The sequence below is a fragment of the Mastomys coucha genome, unplaced genomic scaffold, assembly GCF_008632895.1.
Source record: "Mastomys coucha isolate ucsf_1 unplaced genomic scaffold, UCSF_Mcou_1 pScaffold18, whole genome shotgun sequence".
NCBI lineage: Eukaryota > Metazoa > Chordata > Mammalia > Rodentia > Muridae > Mastomys > Mastomys coucha.
Genome location: NW_022196900.1, coordinates 109,131,554 through 109,149,565, shown reverse-complemented (window position 1 = coordinate 109,149,565; position 18,012 = coordinate 109,131,554). Strand labels below are relative to the sequence as shown.

Sequence of the window (18,012 nt, the reverse complement as noted above, 5' to 3'; positions counted from 1 at the left end):
GAACCTGGGATGACCAGTCTTCCTCCCTGACAGGCGGTGGCTCAGATCCTGCCCTTCCGAGATCAGAACCGTAAGGCCTTGGATGGCCTCTGGAACAGGTACCATGTGGAGCGGGTGGAGATCATCTTGAAGGAGACCATAGATGCGGAAGGTGCGTGAGAGCGTTCTGGCACTCCTTAGCCCTGCCCGCCTGGTGTTTGGTGGCACTCCAGACCCTGTAGTCTGGCGTGCCAGCCAGGCCTTTGCACCACAGCCAGCTCAGCTTGGAGGGAGGGTTTCTGTTAGTATGTGACCTCCTTCCAGGTCTCCCTACTGTGTGCTGCACTTTTTACTGGGCCAACCTGCAGGGTGCCTAGTGGCAAAGCCCAAGTTGTCATTGATGCCAAAGGGGGAACTTGGTTCAGTGACATGCACCTGATGGAGACATTTGAAACAGCTGATAAGTAGTGCTGGAGGTTACCCAGGCCTGTTTTAGTGTGTGTGTGTGTGTGTGTATGTATTTTTGAGATAGATTCTCATATAGCCCAAGCTGGACTCAAAATCACTACATAGGCAGGGATGACCTTGAACTTCTGATCCTGCTGCCTCTACTCCCCTAGCACTGGACTCTAGTGTAATGGCGACCATTGCAGCTGGGGGGCTTTGTGCTTATGTGGGTGATGTCGCTACCTGGGGCATGGCAGCTCTCCTATGCCCTCCTATCTCTCAAATGATCTCTAGCACCCTTGCCCGTTCTCTGGGAGGCCTTCACCAGCCACACCCTTCCGAAGCCACAGACGTCCCTTGCTCTCTGTGAAGCTGTGTCCTGGCCTGTGCTGGCTTTCCTATCTCTCACATGTGATTATAGGTGCTAACAGGTGCAATCTTACGAAGCACTGTACAAACGGTATCCGTCCAGGGTCAGGAGGCAGAGTACTGGGTTCGTCTCTGCCTCTAGCTTAGTATCTTCAGTGTGTCACTTTTCCATCTCTGGCAGGAGGGCAGGAGTACGTTTTTCATGTGATGACAGATAAGGTTCCTTTGAGCTCTGGCATTCTACAATGTTAGTTCAAAATGTTTATAAGTTTGTGTGTGTGTGTGTGTGTGTGTGTGTGTGTGTGCGCGCGCGCGCGCGCGCGCGCATGCGCATGCACACGCACTCCTGCACATGTGTCATACGATCTTGTGGAGGTCAGAGGACAATCTTTGGAGTTAGCTCTTTCCTACTATGTGGCTCCTGGCTGTCAAACTCAGATCATCAGGCTTGGTGGCAACACATTTACTCACCAGGCCATGTTTCTGGTCCTGTTATTACAATTGAAACTATTTTTTAGATTTATTTCATTGTTTTATGTATATTAGTATTTTGCCTGAAAGTATATGTGTACCAGGTACACCTAGTACCCTGGGAGGTCAGAAGGGAACACTGGAGCTGGGCAGTGGTGGCACACACCTTTAAGCCCAGCACTTGGGAGGCAGAAGCAGGCAGATTTCTGAGTTCAAGGCCAGCCTGGTCTTCAGAGTAAGTTCTAGGACAGCCACAGCTACACAGAGAAACCTTGTCTCAAAAAACAAACAAACAAACAAACAAACGGAAGGGAACACTGGATCTCCTGGGACTGGAGTTGCAGACAGCTGTGAGTCACCCTGTGGGTGCTGGGAATTGGATGCAGATGCTCTGTAAGTGCTTGAACCCCTGAGCCATCTCTCGGGCCCCTGTTATTACAATTTTGATCACCATGTTTATAACATTGGCTCTTTCAACATCACCACCACCATTACATAATAATAATTTAAGAAGCTAACTGTTACTATGTCCTCAGTAACCATACTAGGTGGGGACAACTACTGACCTCTAAAAGAATCAGTATGGTACTGTGGCCAGGGTCCTTGGATGGAGTCAAGGAGACTGCTCCTAGGCCAGCAGTGTGGCCTCACCTCTCAAGCTTGGCACCGCTGCCCCATGCCACCATCCCACACAGATGTATGCCTGCTTTCTGCCACCCCCTTTCTACCCCAAAGTGTAGCCTGACTAGAGTAGAGTGCTCCAGGCTTCTGGATCACGGTGGATGTCTGTCCTTCCTCTCCTCTACCAGTACTTCATGCTTTATCTTTCTTTCTCTCACCCCCACCCCTGCACCTCTGCCTTCTCTCCTTTCTCTTGGTGTGTACATAGCCCTAAGGCTCTGGGCAGGGTGGTAGGGTCGCAGAGAGTATGAGACCCGGGCCAGGGTCGGGGTGAGAAACTTCAGTACAGAGGCAGGCCACAGGCAAACTGGGAAGCAGGTGTGGAGTGAGGGGCAGGAGGCTAGGCCGGGCTTGACAGGCCTCGCTCCATCAGGAGCTACTGATCTCTGCCCTCCAGGATCCACAGCAGAGAACAGGTACAGCCCCTTCTCATGACTGTACATGGGTCTCAGGAAATCTTTGGAATCCTCCTTTCAGATGCCTGGTGTCCAAGGACAGTGAGTGCTTCATCTGCAGATCTGAGCTGCAGATCTAGCACTGAGAACTTGGATCTGGTGGGTGGTACAGCAGCCACTCCTGAGCCAACCAGCGGTGGTATCTGCACTTCTTTCTGCTGTCTGGACTTCGTCTGTTCCTGCCAAGGCTGGGAGACAGGGTCTCGCTCCCTTCCCTGGGTGTTTTCCCTGCACTCACCACAGGGGCATTGAAGAGTCCCACATGTGTGCAGTGTCTCACCTGTACAATCTGCCTCTCTCCTGCCATGTCCTTCATTTTCATCTATTGCACACTCTCTTTGGATTCTTTGCAAGGTTTCTGTAGAGACTGGGCCAGGCAGACTCTACAGCACTACAAAGGTGCCTTTGGAAGTGACAGATGGAAGCTGGTGGACAGACAGATAGGTGGACACCTGGGCAGGTGGACTTGGTGAGCCCAGCCTGTAGCAGTGAGAGCATGGGTCTGACCAGCACTGCTACCAGGGTGGCTGTGCCCAGAGACAGGTCAGGGGCTGGCCACAAGGTTCCTGTAGCAGGCAGTTTGAACACTCCTGCACCTCCAGCATGGTGCTCTCCCACACAATGGGAGGAAGGCAGTCATTCCAAGGGCCTGCATCTAATGTGAGATGAGGCTGTTGTGGGGGGCTGGCCCATCTGGGCTTTCTTTCACTTACACTTGTTTGTTTCATTTTGTTTTGTTTGAGACAGTGTCTCACAGTGTAGCCTAGGCTGGTCTCCATCTTGCAGTATAGCTCAAGCTGGCCTTGAACTCACAGAAATGCTCCTGCCCTGATCCCAGATTCCCAAGTGCTGGGATTAAAGGTGTGCACCACTGGCTGACTCCCCTTTTCTAATGTTTGTTTTTGCTGCAGCTGCCAAGCAGGACTACTAGTAGCCCTGCTGTGGTCTGGGCCACTGTAGTCTGGGCACTGGTCCTGTGTAGCCAGTGATGGGAGACTCTCAGTCCCAGTAGGAGGGCCTCTGTCCAGGGCCATGTTGGCAATAGACAGCACAGGTGAGTGCAGGGAGGGTAAGTCTGCTTGGCACCCCAAGGAGCGCAGACAGAGGCTCCAGGCCTAGTCCTCTCCCACACACCTGACAGGAGCTGTAGTTCTGCCCACGTGCCAACATCTGGGTGACAGTGGATGAGGGCCACTCCTGTTGGCCTCAGCCTGGGTTGAATGTTTCCAAGACTGAATCCTGAGCCCTGCAGTCTGAATGTTAAGGGAGAAGACCAAGGTCACAAGCCATTTCCTGTCCCTCTCCCCCCACCCCAACCCACTCATGCTCCTCCTTCTACCTAGGGGTAGATGCTGGGTGTCTAAACTGCATTCTGGAGAGGCAGGGGTGCTATCTGAGCCTGTCATCCCTGCCCCGGCCCTGCCTTGTGGCAGCCATGGGAAAGAACTTCTGAACTGCAAGGTCGCTTGGCTCCTTCTCTCCCACCCCCATCCACCTGGCCACAGCACTTTCTCCACTCCCTCCCCTCCCCACAGCTTCTGCTTCTGCCGCAGCCTTTGGCTCAGTGGAACTTGCTGCAGAGGCTGCTGCAGAGGCTGGGGCACACTGGAGGAGGAAGGAAGAAGCCGGCCTTCAGGCCAGCAGCAACCCTGCAGTGTCTGACCTGGGTTCTCCCCACAGGAGACCACGGCCCCTAGCAGGGTCTTCAGACCTCAGCAGCAGCATGGGCTCAGGAGGTGACCTGGGTCACTTGCTGCATTAAAGCAATGAATCCAAGTGACTGTGCAGACAGAGAAATCAGGTTCTTCATGACACAGGTTCAGTAGTCTGTGTTCTGGGGTTTGAACCCCAGCTTTTATCCATGTGTTCCTCAGCTTCTCCAAGCCCAGGCCCTCCAGAGATGGCCTCCCTCGCTACCTTGCACTGAGGACACTACCAATTCAGTTTCCTCTACACAGAAAGCTGTTTGGAAACTGGGAGTAGGGAAGTGGGGAGGGGCACTCCCCGAGGCTGTCCCTGCTGGGGGTGTCCAGGCACTGGGGGGAGGCCAGTGATACACGTTCACTCCGGGGGTTAGGATGTCTGCCTGCGACTCTCACTAAGGGACCCAAACACCTAGGCTCCTCCCAGGTGACACCAGCTGTCCTGCCTTCCTCCTGCCCATGTGACATAAGGTGCTGGGCACTTGCTCAGCAGAGCAGCGTTCCTTCCAAACCATCTGCTGTGCTGTCTGCGGGGTGAGCTGGGGTAGCTGCAGCTCCATGCCCAGAAAGCAAGCGAGCAAGCAAGCGAGCCAGAGAAGGAGAGGGAGGGAGGGGGGATGGAGGGGGTGCAGGGGGAGAGAGAGGAGAGGGAGAGAGAGGGAGTGAGAGAGAGAGAGGGAGAGAGAGAGAGAGGGAATGAGAGAGGGAGAGAGAGAGAAGGGGGGTGGAGAGGACAGAGGAGGGGGGACAGGGAGGGGGGGAGGAGAGAGAGGGAGTGAGAGCGCAAGCTTGTGAGCCAGCAGTCTCTCCTCAGTTCTCACCTTCTTTATTTTAAGTGATCCCAGAAGACATGGGTAGGAACTGCAGCTAACTTTTAGCCGTTTTCTCTTCTTTGCTTTGTTAAAATACCTATTTTTCCCCTGAGGAACCCAGCTCTCCCACAGCACAGAAGCATGGGAGGTGGTTACTAGTTCAGTTTGGAAGATGTGGCCCTCAGTTCAACTTGTAAACTGTAAAAGCCGCCTTAGCTATTCTCTGGGTAATTTTCTGTGTTAAATTAGATAATGTCCATGGTTGTACTCGACAAATAGAGGTTCCCTCCAAGTTCATGAGGAGAGGATGATCTTAAAATGCCTGTTCTAAACAATGTTGGCTTAGCACGTGGTCTGTAATTGGTCTATAATACTCTTCCTGCTTTCTTAAACGTCCCATCCATATCTCCATGTATTGACAATCTGCATAATATATTTTTAACAGATCTATATTTTTGTTCAGTTCTATTTATATCACAGAATATGCAGTATAAATTCTATAACTAGGCATTTTGGCTGTTTCCAGTTTTTGCTATTTTAAGTACTTTCTGAATTTTTTTTTGAGATCAAATCCACATTCTATAAAATTTATCATTTAAAGTTCGTGACTCAGTGTGTTATAGTGCTTTTGCAATATCTACTTCTAGAACATTCATGATCATTAATTTTTCCCTCTTGTATATTTCTACAGTGAAGTCCCTGGGCCAAAGATGACAAGCAGCTCGTCTTCTGTCCCTTAGATAAACAGGATAGCAGAGGTCCACTCTGGACTTGCGCAGCTAGGAGTTGAGTTCATGAGGTCTTTCTTCTAGTTGGCTAAACTGCTTGCACTTCCTCTTTTCTACACTCTGAATTTTAGCTTGCAACCTTTTTTTTTAAAAAAAAAAAAGATTTATTTTATTTATTTTATGTGTATGAGTACACTGTAGCTGTACAGATGGCCGTGTGCTTGTGTGTGGCTGCTGGGAATTGAACTCAGGACCTCTGCCGGCCCTGCTCGCTCTGGCCCCGCTCGCTCAGGCCCCGCTCGCTCAGGCCCTGCTTGCTCAGGCATAATTCACTGTAGCTGTCTTCAGACGCCCTTATCTCATTACCGGTGGTTGTGAGCCATTATGTGGTTGCTGGAATCCTAACTCAGGACCTTCGGAAGAGCAGTCAGTGCTCTTACCCGCTGAGCCATCTCGGCAGCCCCGAGCTTGCAACCTTTAACCTAGAAAAGGGTGTGCAAGGCCAGCAGAGATTCCCTTTAGGGAAACAAACCAGTTCTGACAGCTGATAGGTCTTGGACTAAGTCAGCACACTGAGTAAGGTGAGAGCAAGCGCCAGGGCCTGGCTATCCACTCTGCCTCTCAGCCGCTGGCCCCGCCCACTCCGCCTCTCAGCCCCTGGCCCCGCCCACTCTGCCGCTCAGCCGCTGGCCCCGCCCACTCTGCCGCTCAGCCGCTGAGCCCTGAGCACAGCCTTTCTCCTTCACTTGTAGCTCAGGCTACAACCCTGGTTCTTTATAGACCAGGTTGGGAGCAAAACCCATAAATCCACGGGCTGTGCTAAATACAGGCACACTCCCAGAGCTTGAAATGAGGGAGTAAAGGAAGCGCTCCTCTAGTCAGCAGGTAGTAACCCCCAGGCATGCAATCTCCCCAGAATGAAGGAGTGGGTGGGTAAAAATAGAAAGAGGGCCACTTGGGGATTTAGGAAATTAATGAATAGTAAGCAGATAGCGGGCTTTTAAGGACTCTGGTGCCCTCTCTCCATCAAAAATTCATCTGTTCTTAAAGCCGTAATTGTCCTCTCTTTGCTTAAATCTGCTCTAACCCATTGATTTTTATCAAGTATGGGTTTTCACGTTTGAGCATCCCTGAAGCTGGGTTTGCTGTCCAGGGTACCAGGAAGAGCCAGCAGCCCGCTTCTTCCTGAAGTTATAATTAGCCACGTTCAAGTTTTGGGCTTGGAGAAGGCCATGTCACCTCACTCGTGCCTCCAGTGACCTTTTGGGGACTCTACCACGTGTCCCATGAGGTCTCCTCTGAGTCAGATTTCAAGTGGACACTGTCAAGGTGTCCTTGCACTTTCCTCATGAAAGGCCAACTGCTTTTAAGAAGTCTTTAGCCGGGCACTGGTGGCGCACGCCTTTAATCCCAGCACTTGGGAGGCAGAGGCAGGTGGATTTCTGAGTTCGAGGCCAGCCTGGTCTACAGAGTGATTTCTAGGACAGCAAGGGCTACACAGAGAAACCCTGTCTCGAAAAAAACAAACAAACAAAAAAAAGTCTTTCTTTTTATTTTATGTGTATGGGTGTCTTGCTTGAATATATGCGTGGTGCCCATGGGAGGTAGAAGACGATATCTTACCCCCTGGAACTGGAGTTACAGGTGGTTGTAAGCCACCACGTGGGTGTTGGGAACAGAACCCTGTTCCTCTCTATAAGGGCAACAAATGCTGAGCTATAACCAGCTTCCCTATAACTAATATATATACAAATATACACATATCTGGGGTATATATACATGTATATATACCCCAGATATGTATATATGTATATATATACCAAATATATATGCCAAATATATATATATGCCAAATATATATGCCAAATATATATATATGTGTGTATATATACATATATATGTATACATATATATACACACACACATATATGTATGTGTGTATATATATATATGTATATATATATATATGTGTGTGTGTGTGTGTGTGTGTATGCATGCTGTCTTAGTTAGGGTTTTACTGCTGTGAACAGACACCATGACCAAGGCAACTCTCATAAGGACAACATTCAATTGGGGCTGGCTTACAGGTTCAGAGATTTAGTTCATTATCATCAAGGCAGGAACATGGCGGCATCCAGGCAGGCATGGTGCAGGAGGAGCTGAGAGTTCTACATCTTCATCTGAAGGCTGCTAGCAGAATACTGGCTTCCAAGCAGCTAGGAGGAGGGTCTAAAAGCCACACCACAGTGACACACCTACTCCAACAAGGCTATACTTCCTAATAGTGCCACTCCCTGGCCAAGCATATACAAACCATCACATATTCCATATATGTGTGTGTGTGTGTGTATATATATATATATATGTGTGTGTATATATATATATATGTATATATATATATATATGTGTATATATATATGTGTGTGTGTGTGTATATATATATATATATACACACACATATATACACATATATATACATAATAAATAAATATTTATAATAAATATTTATAATATATGCATATATTATGTATATATTATATATAATGTGTGTATATTATATGTATATTGCATAGTAAATATATACACATGTATATATTTATACACGCATACATACATACATACATACATTTTTTTCTGAGACAGAGCCTCACTATGTAGCCCTGGCTGTCCTGAAACTTTTTGTGTAGACCAAGCTGGCCTTGCACATACAGAGATCCACCTGCCTCTGCCTCCCAAGTGCTGGGATTAAAGGCGTGCGCCACATGCCTGGCTCTACTTCAGTTTTAGTTGTATTGCATGTGTGTGTTTGTATGTGTGAGTGCAGTGTCATTGTAGCCAGATGAGGGCTTCAGATCCCTTGGAGCTGGACTCACAGGTAATTGAGGGTGTGGGAACTGAACTCGGATCTTCGGGAAGAGTGGCAAGTGCTCTTAACCACTGACTCATCTCTCTAGTCCCCTCAAATGCCTTTTAAATTTTCCTTATTTCCAGATAGCCACCATGTCTGTCCAGCAAGGCAGGTTCTGAAGACTCAGGATGCCTGCTTAGAACAAACATGCTCAGCTCACCAGTCTAAGTGAGGACCACCCCTCACCTATCTGTTTGGGATTAAATAGTAACTAGATTCCTGGTAAAATAATGCTTAGGAAACACATGCAATGTAAATTAAGTATGCAATAAGAAATATAAACAGTTTTTATTTAAATTTTTATTTTTCCCTCCTGGGAATGAGCCCAGAGCCTTAAGCATGATAAATAAACATCTTACCAGTGCACCCTACCTGAGCTCTCACAAGTTCTGTTCTTCAAAAATATTCTTGTACATTTATTTATGTATGTATTTACTTGCTTATTTATTATGTGTGTATATGGGTGTGTGCATGCCATGGCACCCATGTGGAGATCAGATGATAACCTGTGGTAACTGGTTCCTCTCTCCATGTTATGGGACGTGCGGGCTGAACCCAAGGCACCCATGTGGAGATCAGATGATAACCTGTGGTAACTGGTTCCTCTCTCCCATGTTATGGGACTTGCGGGCTGAACCCAAGTTGTCAGGCTTGTGAGCAAGCAGGTTTCCCCACTGGCTTGTCCCTGCAGCCTCCCACCAGGGTTTAAAAGTGCTTTACCATCTCCTGTGTGTGTCTCCTTGGCCTCTATTCTATTTCCTGTTCTCTGTTGTTCCCAATTTTGAATGGGCTTACTTCTGTTTGTATGTTCGTACACTTTTGTGTGCACATGTATTTGAGCACAGGTGTGTACATATGTGTGCTTGTGGGGAGCCAGGTTTCTTCCTCGAGCATAGTCCACATTGTCTTGAGTTAGGGTCTCTGTATGGCTAGCCAGCTCTTGCTGGGGCAGGAGTGCTGTCCTTGGTGCTGGAGTTCCAGACGTGCACCGCCACAGCCAGTGTTTGACATAGGTGCTGGGAATTGGAACGCGCATGACCAGCGAGTAGTTGACTGAGTCCTCTCCCTGGTCTCAGCCAGCGCTCGACCCTCTGTACTGTTACTGTGTGTGTCCATCTCCGTAAACAGTGCGCTGTCTGATATCAGCGAGGAGCTACACGTTGTACATCAGCCCGTGTGTGTGTGTGTGTGTGTGTGTGTGTGTGTGTGTGTGTGTGTGTATGTGTGTGTGCTGCTGCCGTTAGAGCCCAGGACCACGTGATGCCAGGCAAGGCTCTGCTGCCAAGCCCCACCACAGCCATCTTTTCACCTCTTCATCCTGCCTCCCTTTGCAAACTTCAGGTCTCTTGTCTATTCTGACTCTCCCAGCTCCTTCTAATCTCTAACTACTCTCTGTTGAATTGCTAGCTTCAGTGATTATTACTTTAATTCTGTCATTGGCGCCAGTTTAGAGTCTCTTTCTCCATTATTAATTTACTTCTCTTTCTCTGTGTGTGCACACGTGCGTACGCACACACTCACATGGGTATATGCACATGTATGTGCTGGTACCCTCAGAGGCCAGAAGAGGGTGTCAGATCCCCTGGAGCTGGAAGTTCTGGCAGTTGAGAGTTAACTGATGTGGGTGTCGGGAGCCGGGCTCTAATCCTCTGTAGGAGCAACAAGTGCTCTTACCTCCTGACTTATCTCTTCAGCCCCCATGCCCTCTCCAAATAAGTTCCTACTTGATCAAGTCAGTGCCGTCTCCCTGTGATCTGCGCCAGGATGTGTGTGTCCACCTTTCCTTCTGCCGCCTGTTGTATCAATGTGGTAATACCTTAGGCACACAACAGCGTTGTCTCTACCATGGGGCTCAGGTGCAGACATGAATGAAGCATGAGGTGGGCTGGAGAAGGCAAGCCTGCAGTATTGGAGGCCAGAGCTCCGAGGTTCTCAGAGTGCACAGGAATTAGTTAGCTGCGCTGCGGCACACACAGCAAAGTGGTAAGTGACTGACGGAGGTGGCAACTGGACTTGGTGTTTGCAAGTTGGGACCTCCAAGCCCGTGACAAGGGTCAGGGTGCATCTGGCTCCTGTGCTTTGATGCTCGTGTCTGTGTGGAAGTCAGGGATAATCAGAGCTCACATACTTTAGTCCTGGCCCTGGTCACACGACTCCTTCCCATGTAGAACAGAGGTAAGCAGACACTTGTCATGTCAGACCTTCGTGGTTCGAGAGTGACATATGTCAGGTGCTTGATGGTGCCCCAGGTCACAGGTGGCAAGCACAACCCTCACTGTCACACTGGCCCACCTGCCAGCCAGCCGTCTCCATCTGGATGTCCTCAACACATGTGACACATGCGTGGTTTCCTTGCAGCCATTTGCTCCCTGCCTGTCCTCCCATCTCTGAGTGTTAGCGATGGCTGCACTGTTGCTCTGACCAGCTTCAGAGTCTGCCTCTGTTCCCTTGTTTCCTTTTACCGCCTCTTCTATTGGCAAGTTCAGTCCACTGAGAACAGCCACTGCTCTAGCCTGGCCATCGCTGCCACCTCTTCCTGCCTCTGCAGCCTCACCACACAGCAGGCCAGGGTCCTGCATTCGGTGTGGCTCAGGCCTGCTCCCTGGTGGACTTTCAGGGGCTTCCTTTGGAGCCCGGGCACTGTACCATAACCTCACCCACAGGATGCCAGCTCCCCTCCATCATCTCCTCTCGCTTCTCTGTCCAGCCCCAGCAGGCCCCGTCTCTCCTACCCGGGTCTCTTCATCAGAAATGCCTCTGGTCTCGGAGGAGCCTTGCGTGACCCTCTGACACATCTTGCAGGTCTTCCCATGTCTCCTTTCCTCTTTCTCTCTTTCCCATCATGTTGTACCTTGGCTAAGTGTACTCTTGCACTGAGTCATGGGGTGGCGTTTTTAGCTCTGTTTAGTGGTAGGACATACAAACCAGTCAGCGAAGCAGCCCTCATTAGGAGGTGGCTGTCAGAGCCAGCACCCAGTCCTCTCCAGGCTGTCCTACCCACTTCTCACCTTGATCAGGTAGCTTCCTCTGCTGGCCAGTGCCCAGGGAGAGAGGACAGAGTAAGGAGGCTGGCCAAGATCCAGAGATGCTTCTTCTTAGCGCCGAGACTAGAACCTTCCCAAGCACATTCCTGTAAGACCCAGCGGGATGATCCCTTCTCTCAGGATAGTTATTATGAAGGGCGATTGTCCCAACCGTCCCCTTTCCTGTCACACCTTGTCATGGGTTCTTTGGATGGAGGAATGAGGATGCCAGGACGGTGATGGGGTAGCTCCTCACCAACCTCGGGGATCCTCTGACAGCCCTCCCATCACTCAGGTCGGGCCAGTTTCTATGAGGAGTATGGCGTCATCCGTGACACTCTACAGAACCACCTGACTGAGATCCTTACGCTGGTGGCCATGGAACTGCCCCACAACATCAGCGGCTCAGCCGCCGTGCTCCAGCACAAGCTCCAGGCCTTCCAGGCCCTGCGGGGGCTGCAGAAAAGCAGTGCCATCCTGGGCCAGTACCAGGCCTATAGTGAGCAGGTGCGCCAAGAGCTGCAGAAGCCGGATGGCTTCCAGAGCCTGACACCAACTTTTGCAGGTAGGCACCAGAGCTGGCGTCACTAGCAGCTGGAGGCAGCTGTCCCCCCAAGTGCCTTTTGCAGTGTGGTAGCTGGGACTCCAAGAGAACTCTTCAGTGCGTGGTGACTGCCCCCTAGGCCTGCTGACAGCTTAAAGCTGCAGGTCACCTACTTCAGCCTCCATGCAGTCCCAGAAAATCTCCTGTGGGACTCAGATAGGTGCCACCTTCATGGACTGTGTTTATCGCTTCCATAACAAGGCACAAAGTTCTACCCAGCCGCAGCCAGCCAAGGAATGTTCCTGTGGACAGACACTACCTTGGCTATTGGATACCTGCTAAAGCTACCTGGAAAATTCCAGGAGGCTTTGGGGAGACTGGTTGGCTCTTAGCAGACAGAGACCATGGCCATGAGACAGCCCCTGCATTTAGAGCCCATTTGATGTGGCAGACAGTGTATGTGTCTCACCAAAGTCCGTACACACCCAGAAGGCAAGTGAAAAGGCTTGACTGTGTGTGTAGTATGTCCGTTCCTGGCTCCTCTGACTGTGGCATGCACATACCCCACCTGTGGCATTACTCCCACCTCACGGACTCTTTCATCTCCTCCCCACCCACCTGGCCTCCACTCATGCTTGCCCTTGTTTTGGCATTCTGGGGGCTTCACACCAAGAGAGCTGCTCATCGTCAGGGTACTGCCCTTACCCATCAAGGCCCAACACACCTCCCACCCCTTCTGCCCCACCAGAGAACTCCCCATGGAAGTCACCAAGCCTGGTTAGACCAGAGGGACCTCAGAGTGCTGGTGTTCTGGCTGTAGAATCAGCCCCACAAGCTGTTTCCAGCCCTTTAGGAAGCTGGAGGCAAAGCAAGGCAGGGGTCTGGCAGGGACGACAGGTGTGAGGTGGGCTGCGTAGCCGTTTTCACACTGTGATGTCACTGTCTGCTCTTTCCCCACCTTAGGTGTCCTTGTTCACATCGACAACCTGCGCTGGGAGGGCGTCCCTTTCATCCTGATGTCTGGCAAGGCCTTGGATGAGAGAGTAGGTTATGTTCGGATCGTGTTTAAGAATCGGGCATACTGCACGCAGAGCGAGAGACACTGGGTGCCTGAGCAGAGCCGGTGCCTGCCCCAGCAGATTGTCTTCTACATTGGACACGGTGAGCTGGGCCACCCTGCCATTCTGGTCAGCCGGAACCTGTTCAAGCCCTCTCTACCCACTCAGAGCTGGAAGGAGGTGCAGGACCAGCCCGGGCTCCACCTATTTGGTCGTCCTCTGTCTGACTTCTATGCCTTTAGGCCTGTGCGGGAGCAAGACGCCTACTCCACCCTCCTGTCACACATCTTCCACTGCCGAAAGGAGTCCTTCATCACCACGGAGAACCTCTTGGCCTCCTGGGTCTTCTGGACCCCGTTACTGGACAGCCTGGCCTTTGAAGTTCCACGCCTATACCCAGGGGGAGCGGAGAACGGTCAGCTGCTAGACTTTGAGTTTAGCGGTGGTCAGCTGACCTTCTCCCAACAGCAGCTGGAGGTGCTGATACCAGAACTAGGGTCGGCCCCAAAGCCCAGTGACTTCCAGGTCCTCAGGGCCCAGTATAGACAGAACCCACTGATTACTGCCTGGCCAGAGGAGCTGATCTCTAAGCTGGCCGACGACATTGAAGCCGCCGCAGTGCAGGCCGTGCGGCGCTTTGGCAAGTTCCACCTGGCACTGTCAGGTGGTTCGAGCCCCATAGCTCTCTTCCAGCAGCTGGCCACAGGCCATTACAGCTTCCCCTGGGCCCACACACACCTCTGGCTGGTTGATGAGCGCTGTGTCCCTCTCTCAGATCCAGATTCCAATTTCCAGGGCCTGCAGGCTCACCTGCTACAGCACGTCAGGGTGCCCTACTACAACATCCACCCCATGCCTGTGCACCTGCACCAGCGGCTTTGTGCTGAGGAGGACCAGGGAGCTCAGACCTATGCCAGCGAGATCTCGGCCCTGGTGGCCAACAGCAGCTTCGACCTGGTGCTCCTGGGCATGGGCACCGATGGGCACACGGCTTCTCTGTTCCCACAGTCACCCACGGGCCTGGATGGTGACCAGCTGGTGGTGCTGACAGAGAGCCCGTTCAGGCCACACCAACGAATGAGCCTCAGCCTACCTCTCATCAACCGAGCCAAGAAGGTAGCTGTCCTGGTCATGGGCAGGACAAAACGTGAGATCGCCATGCTGGTGAGCCGCGTGGGCCACGAGCCCAAGAAGTGGCCCATCTCAGGTGTGGTGCCGCTTTCTGGTCAGCTGGTTTGGTACATGGATTACGAGGCCTTTCTGGGGTGACAGGAACATCCTGGTCTTAGTCACTCTTAGTCTTTCTCTCAGCTGCCCAGTGTGCCTCACCTGTGTGGAGCCTGGTACCAGAATTAGGCCCCAGAGAAGGGAGATCAAAATTCTGTGCCAGCTTCCTGGACCCACAGGTTCTGTGGAATTATGGTGCCTGCACATGGAGACAAGTTAGAGCTGTGGCCTCAAAACCCAGACAGGAGAGTGACTGAGTCCTCTAGCAGTGACACACCAGTATCCACAACATACAATAAGACCGAGCGAAGACTCTATGCTAAAGAACCAAAGTGGCCTGCCAAGACCGGCCTGTGATCGTCAAACTGGTTTCTGTGAGAAGAGGGGCCAGCGTTGGTGGGGAAAAGGGTACGGAGGCTCCTGGTGAATGTCTTGCCCTGAGCCAGGCCAGAAGAGTAGATACAATCCTGAGACTGCACCGGGGCCCTGCCTCTTCTGGTATCCCTCCATCCCTCTGTGCCTCTAGCCGAGATCCAGTCCTCTTCCAGGCAGCTTCTATCTGCTCTGGGCCAGATATTCACTGTCCTCAGAATTCCCCGTTACCCTTCAGCCTCTCCCTCTCCTCTCTACAGGCACAGGCGCTGCCATGCCAAAGGTTCCCTCCAAATCTAGAGACCTGGGCTCCCTTTTCCCTCTGAGAACTGCCCTGCTATTACAGGGCTATTGGGCATCTCTGATCTAACTAGACAGGAGGACTCTGTCGGCTCCTGGGTTGGAGTGACTCCAGCTCACAGCCTCTTCCTAGGGCTTATGTGGCCAATTCCCAGCACCAGGACAGACTGCAGCTAGCTCTCCTCACACTACCTCTCAGGGGCCTTAAGCCTGGCAGCTGACCGCCCCTGCCGGGCATCTCCACCTTTCTCATTGACTAACCTGGTGCCGCTGGGAACACTGTAGGTGGGCAGCTCCTAACTTCAGCCCCTTCCAGGGCTTCGGGATTTTTACTTCGGAAAGCCAGCAACATAAAGCAAACGTTTCATTTCGGGGCACATACAGTTTTTGCTTGTTTGGGCCTCCTGCTTCTTAGTCTTGTAAACAAGGGAAGGCCCCGAGGGGTTAGGATGCCCCTCCTCACAGTTACCTTTGTGTCGGTCACAGAGTCTCCATATCCTTCAGAATTTTCCCAGAGAGGGATTTTCCTGTGGTGAGCAGCATCAGGAAATCTCTTTCTCTACTTTTAATTGATTGTACTTTCTCCCAGGCAGCACATAGAAAAGAATTCTTGCTTTCACTAGAGATGTGTGCAGAGTGTAGCCTGAGCTGGGGGCTCTGTATGAAAGGCACTCTTGTTAAATTCTGCTTCCTCTGGCCTCCAGTGACCCAGACTGACAGAACACCTCTATTCCAACACAGCTAGCTACCCTTGGCAGAAAGGAGGAGCGCCCTGGGGTCCTTCCCTGGCCTGCTTTGCTCAGGCTTGGATGCAAGTAGTTGCAGGTGAAGTTCCACCTTTGGCCATGTGGGGGAGCCCACGTGCCACCACTCACATTCCACCCAGGAGGCGGGGTTAGTGCCAAACGTCTTTTCTTTGGGTTTCTTTCTCTCTGCCTCTCTGGCTTAAGAAGCCCAGTGCGGTTTCATCAGTTCTTTAGGGACTCGGCTGTCTGCAGTTGCAACATCCGAGAGGAAGGGGCCTTGTATGCCTCAGGAGAGAGGGTGCACAGGCTCTGTGTCACCATTCTGAATAACGCTGAGTCACTGCCCAGCCTGAGCCTAGAATGTCCTGTTCTTACCCAGAAGAATGACTCGCCTCTGTCTGTGGGGAGTCTGCACAGGGAGGCCAGTGTGGGGAAATACCAAAGATCTCCTTTCCGGAAGCAAGCACTAATAAAATCTCATTGGAAAGGTTGGCGGGGGACATTGTCCGTGTTCTTTGGCATGCACCTGTCTGCACCAAGTTAGGAAGGAGTGATGCTCAGAGCCAGGACCACGGAAGATGCTGCCCTTCAGAGCTTCTGGACCAGCATCCATGGCGAGCAGTGTGCTCTATGTCACCAGTCAGTCACATCTGTGTATGAATCTGAATCTTGAGCCTCAGGCAGGAGTTCTCAGCCTTAAGACCTGGGACCTTCTATTTTCCATTTAAAAAATTGTTACTTGCACACCATTCACATTGAGTTGATAAACAGTGTGAGGAACATAGCCTTTGCCAGCCTCCTGCCTGTCTGGAAGTGGGGGTCTGAGGCTGGGAAGAGAGGACAAGGTGTCCAGGTTCCTAGGGGAAGGGGGATGTGTGGTCATATTGTGTCTGGGACACAGCCTTCCCTCCCCGAAGTCACTTCCAGCTCCCCTAGGGAAGTAAGGCCCCTGTAGCTGTGATTCAGCTCTGGCCTTGTAGGCCCTCACCCTGGGCTGGCTCTGACCCCTGGTAGGCTAACCACATCACTTCTTACTCCCTTGTTGAAACAATGGAAGCAAAAGCCTGTACCTTATCCGGGCGGTGGTGGCACACACCTTTAATCCCAGCACTTGGGAGGCAGAGGCCAGCCTGGTCTACAGAGTGAGTTCCAGGACAGCCAGAGTTATGCAGAGAAACCCTGTCTCAAAAAAAAAGCCTGTACCTTGCCTGGTGGCAAGGCAGATGCTAAGTGCAATGCACAGGCATACCTTGTCCTGTCAATAGCCCAGTGTGCCACGCAGTGGGACTTTAGTGACTGAAGATTTGAAACTGGAAAAATGTCCAGTGGCGGCCAGAAACCGTATATTAGATTCTAGAGCCCATGCCCAGCACCTGTGGGGAGCCCCGAGGGCCTCACATGGCTGAGTCAGGTTCCCTGGGTAGGCCCATGATTTCCCATGGGAAGGAAGGACACAGAGGCATGTGAATGGCAGAAAGTGTCTTCCTTAGGGTGACATCTGGTTAGCATCTCCAGCTTGTGAGGGGCTTCTGCAAGCTGCAGGCTAGATTCTGATTTCTAGCTCCAGGCAAATGTTCCTGCTAACTGTGCTTTAAGTGGTCCCATCCCATCTTGTTAATTTCTTGCTTCTTTTTTAAAAAAATGATTGGAAAAAATTTTTTGTGCATGTTTTGCCTGCATATGTGTCTGTGTGAGGATGTCAGATGCCCTAGAACTGGAGTTACAGATGGTTGTGAGCTGCCATGTGGGTGCTGGGAATTGAACCCAAGTCCTCTGGAAGAGCAGCCAGTGCCCTTAACCACAGAGCCATCTCTCCAGCCCCAATTTCCGGCTTACTATTGCTGTAGAAAACACTCTCTTCTCACTTTTGCTCCCCAAATTAGTGGAATCAGAGCTTCCTTCCACTTGGACTGGTATCTTAGAGCTCTCTCTCAAGAACCTTCTCCCCTGATTGACCGGGCTTCATCTCCCAGGCCTCTCTTGCTGACCCCATTCCTTCTTTCTCTGGCTCTGACAGAGAGCCAAGGGTGTGTCATGCAAAAGGGGATGAAGAAGCTTCCAGAAAACCTTAGTGGGGCTACTTCTTAGAATTTAATTTCCAGGAACCTTTTTGGAGTTTTGTCTCCTCCAGAGCGTGTGCAGCCCTCGGAGCGGCTCTGCAGCAGATCCGCAGCTGCGCTTTTTTTTTT

General features: G+C 51.3%; 1 protein-coding gene across 4 annotated transcripts in view; it reads left to right on the top strand.

Moving 5' to 3' along the window:
• H6pd (hexose-6-phosphate dehydrogenase/glucose 1-dehydrogenase) overlaps positions 1-16,320 on the top strand; it is a 28,210-nt gene extending 11,890 nt beyond the window's left edge. For all 4 annotated transcript variants that reach the window (XM_031379526.1, XM_031379527.1, XM_031379529.1 and 1 more), the window contains 3 exons: positions 34-151; positions 11,872-12,141; positions 13,084-16,320. In XM_031379526.1, coding sequence (XP_031235386.1) covers positions 34-151; positions 11,872-12,141; positions 13,084-14,447 — 1,752 coding nt within the window. In that variant the 3' untranslated portion in view covers positions 14,448-16,320. The remainder of the gene's footprint in view (positions 1-33; positions 152-11,871; positions 12,142-13,083) is intronic.
• Positions 16,321-18,012: the final 1,692 nt, after the last annotated feature.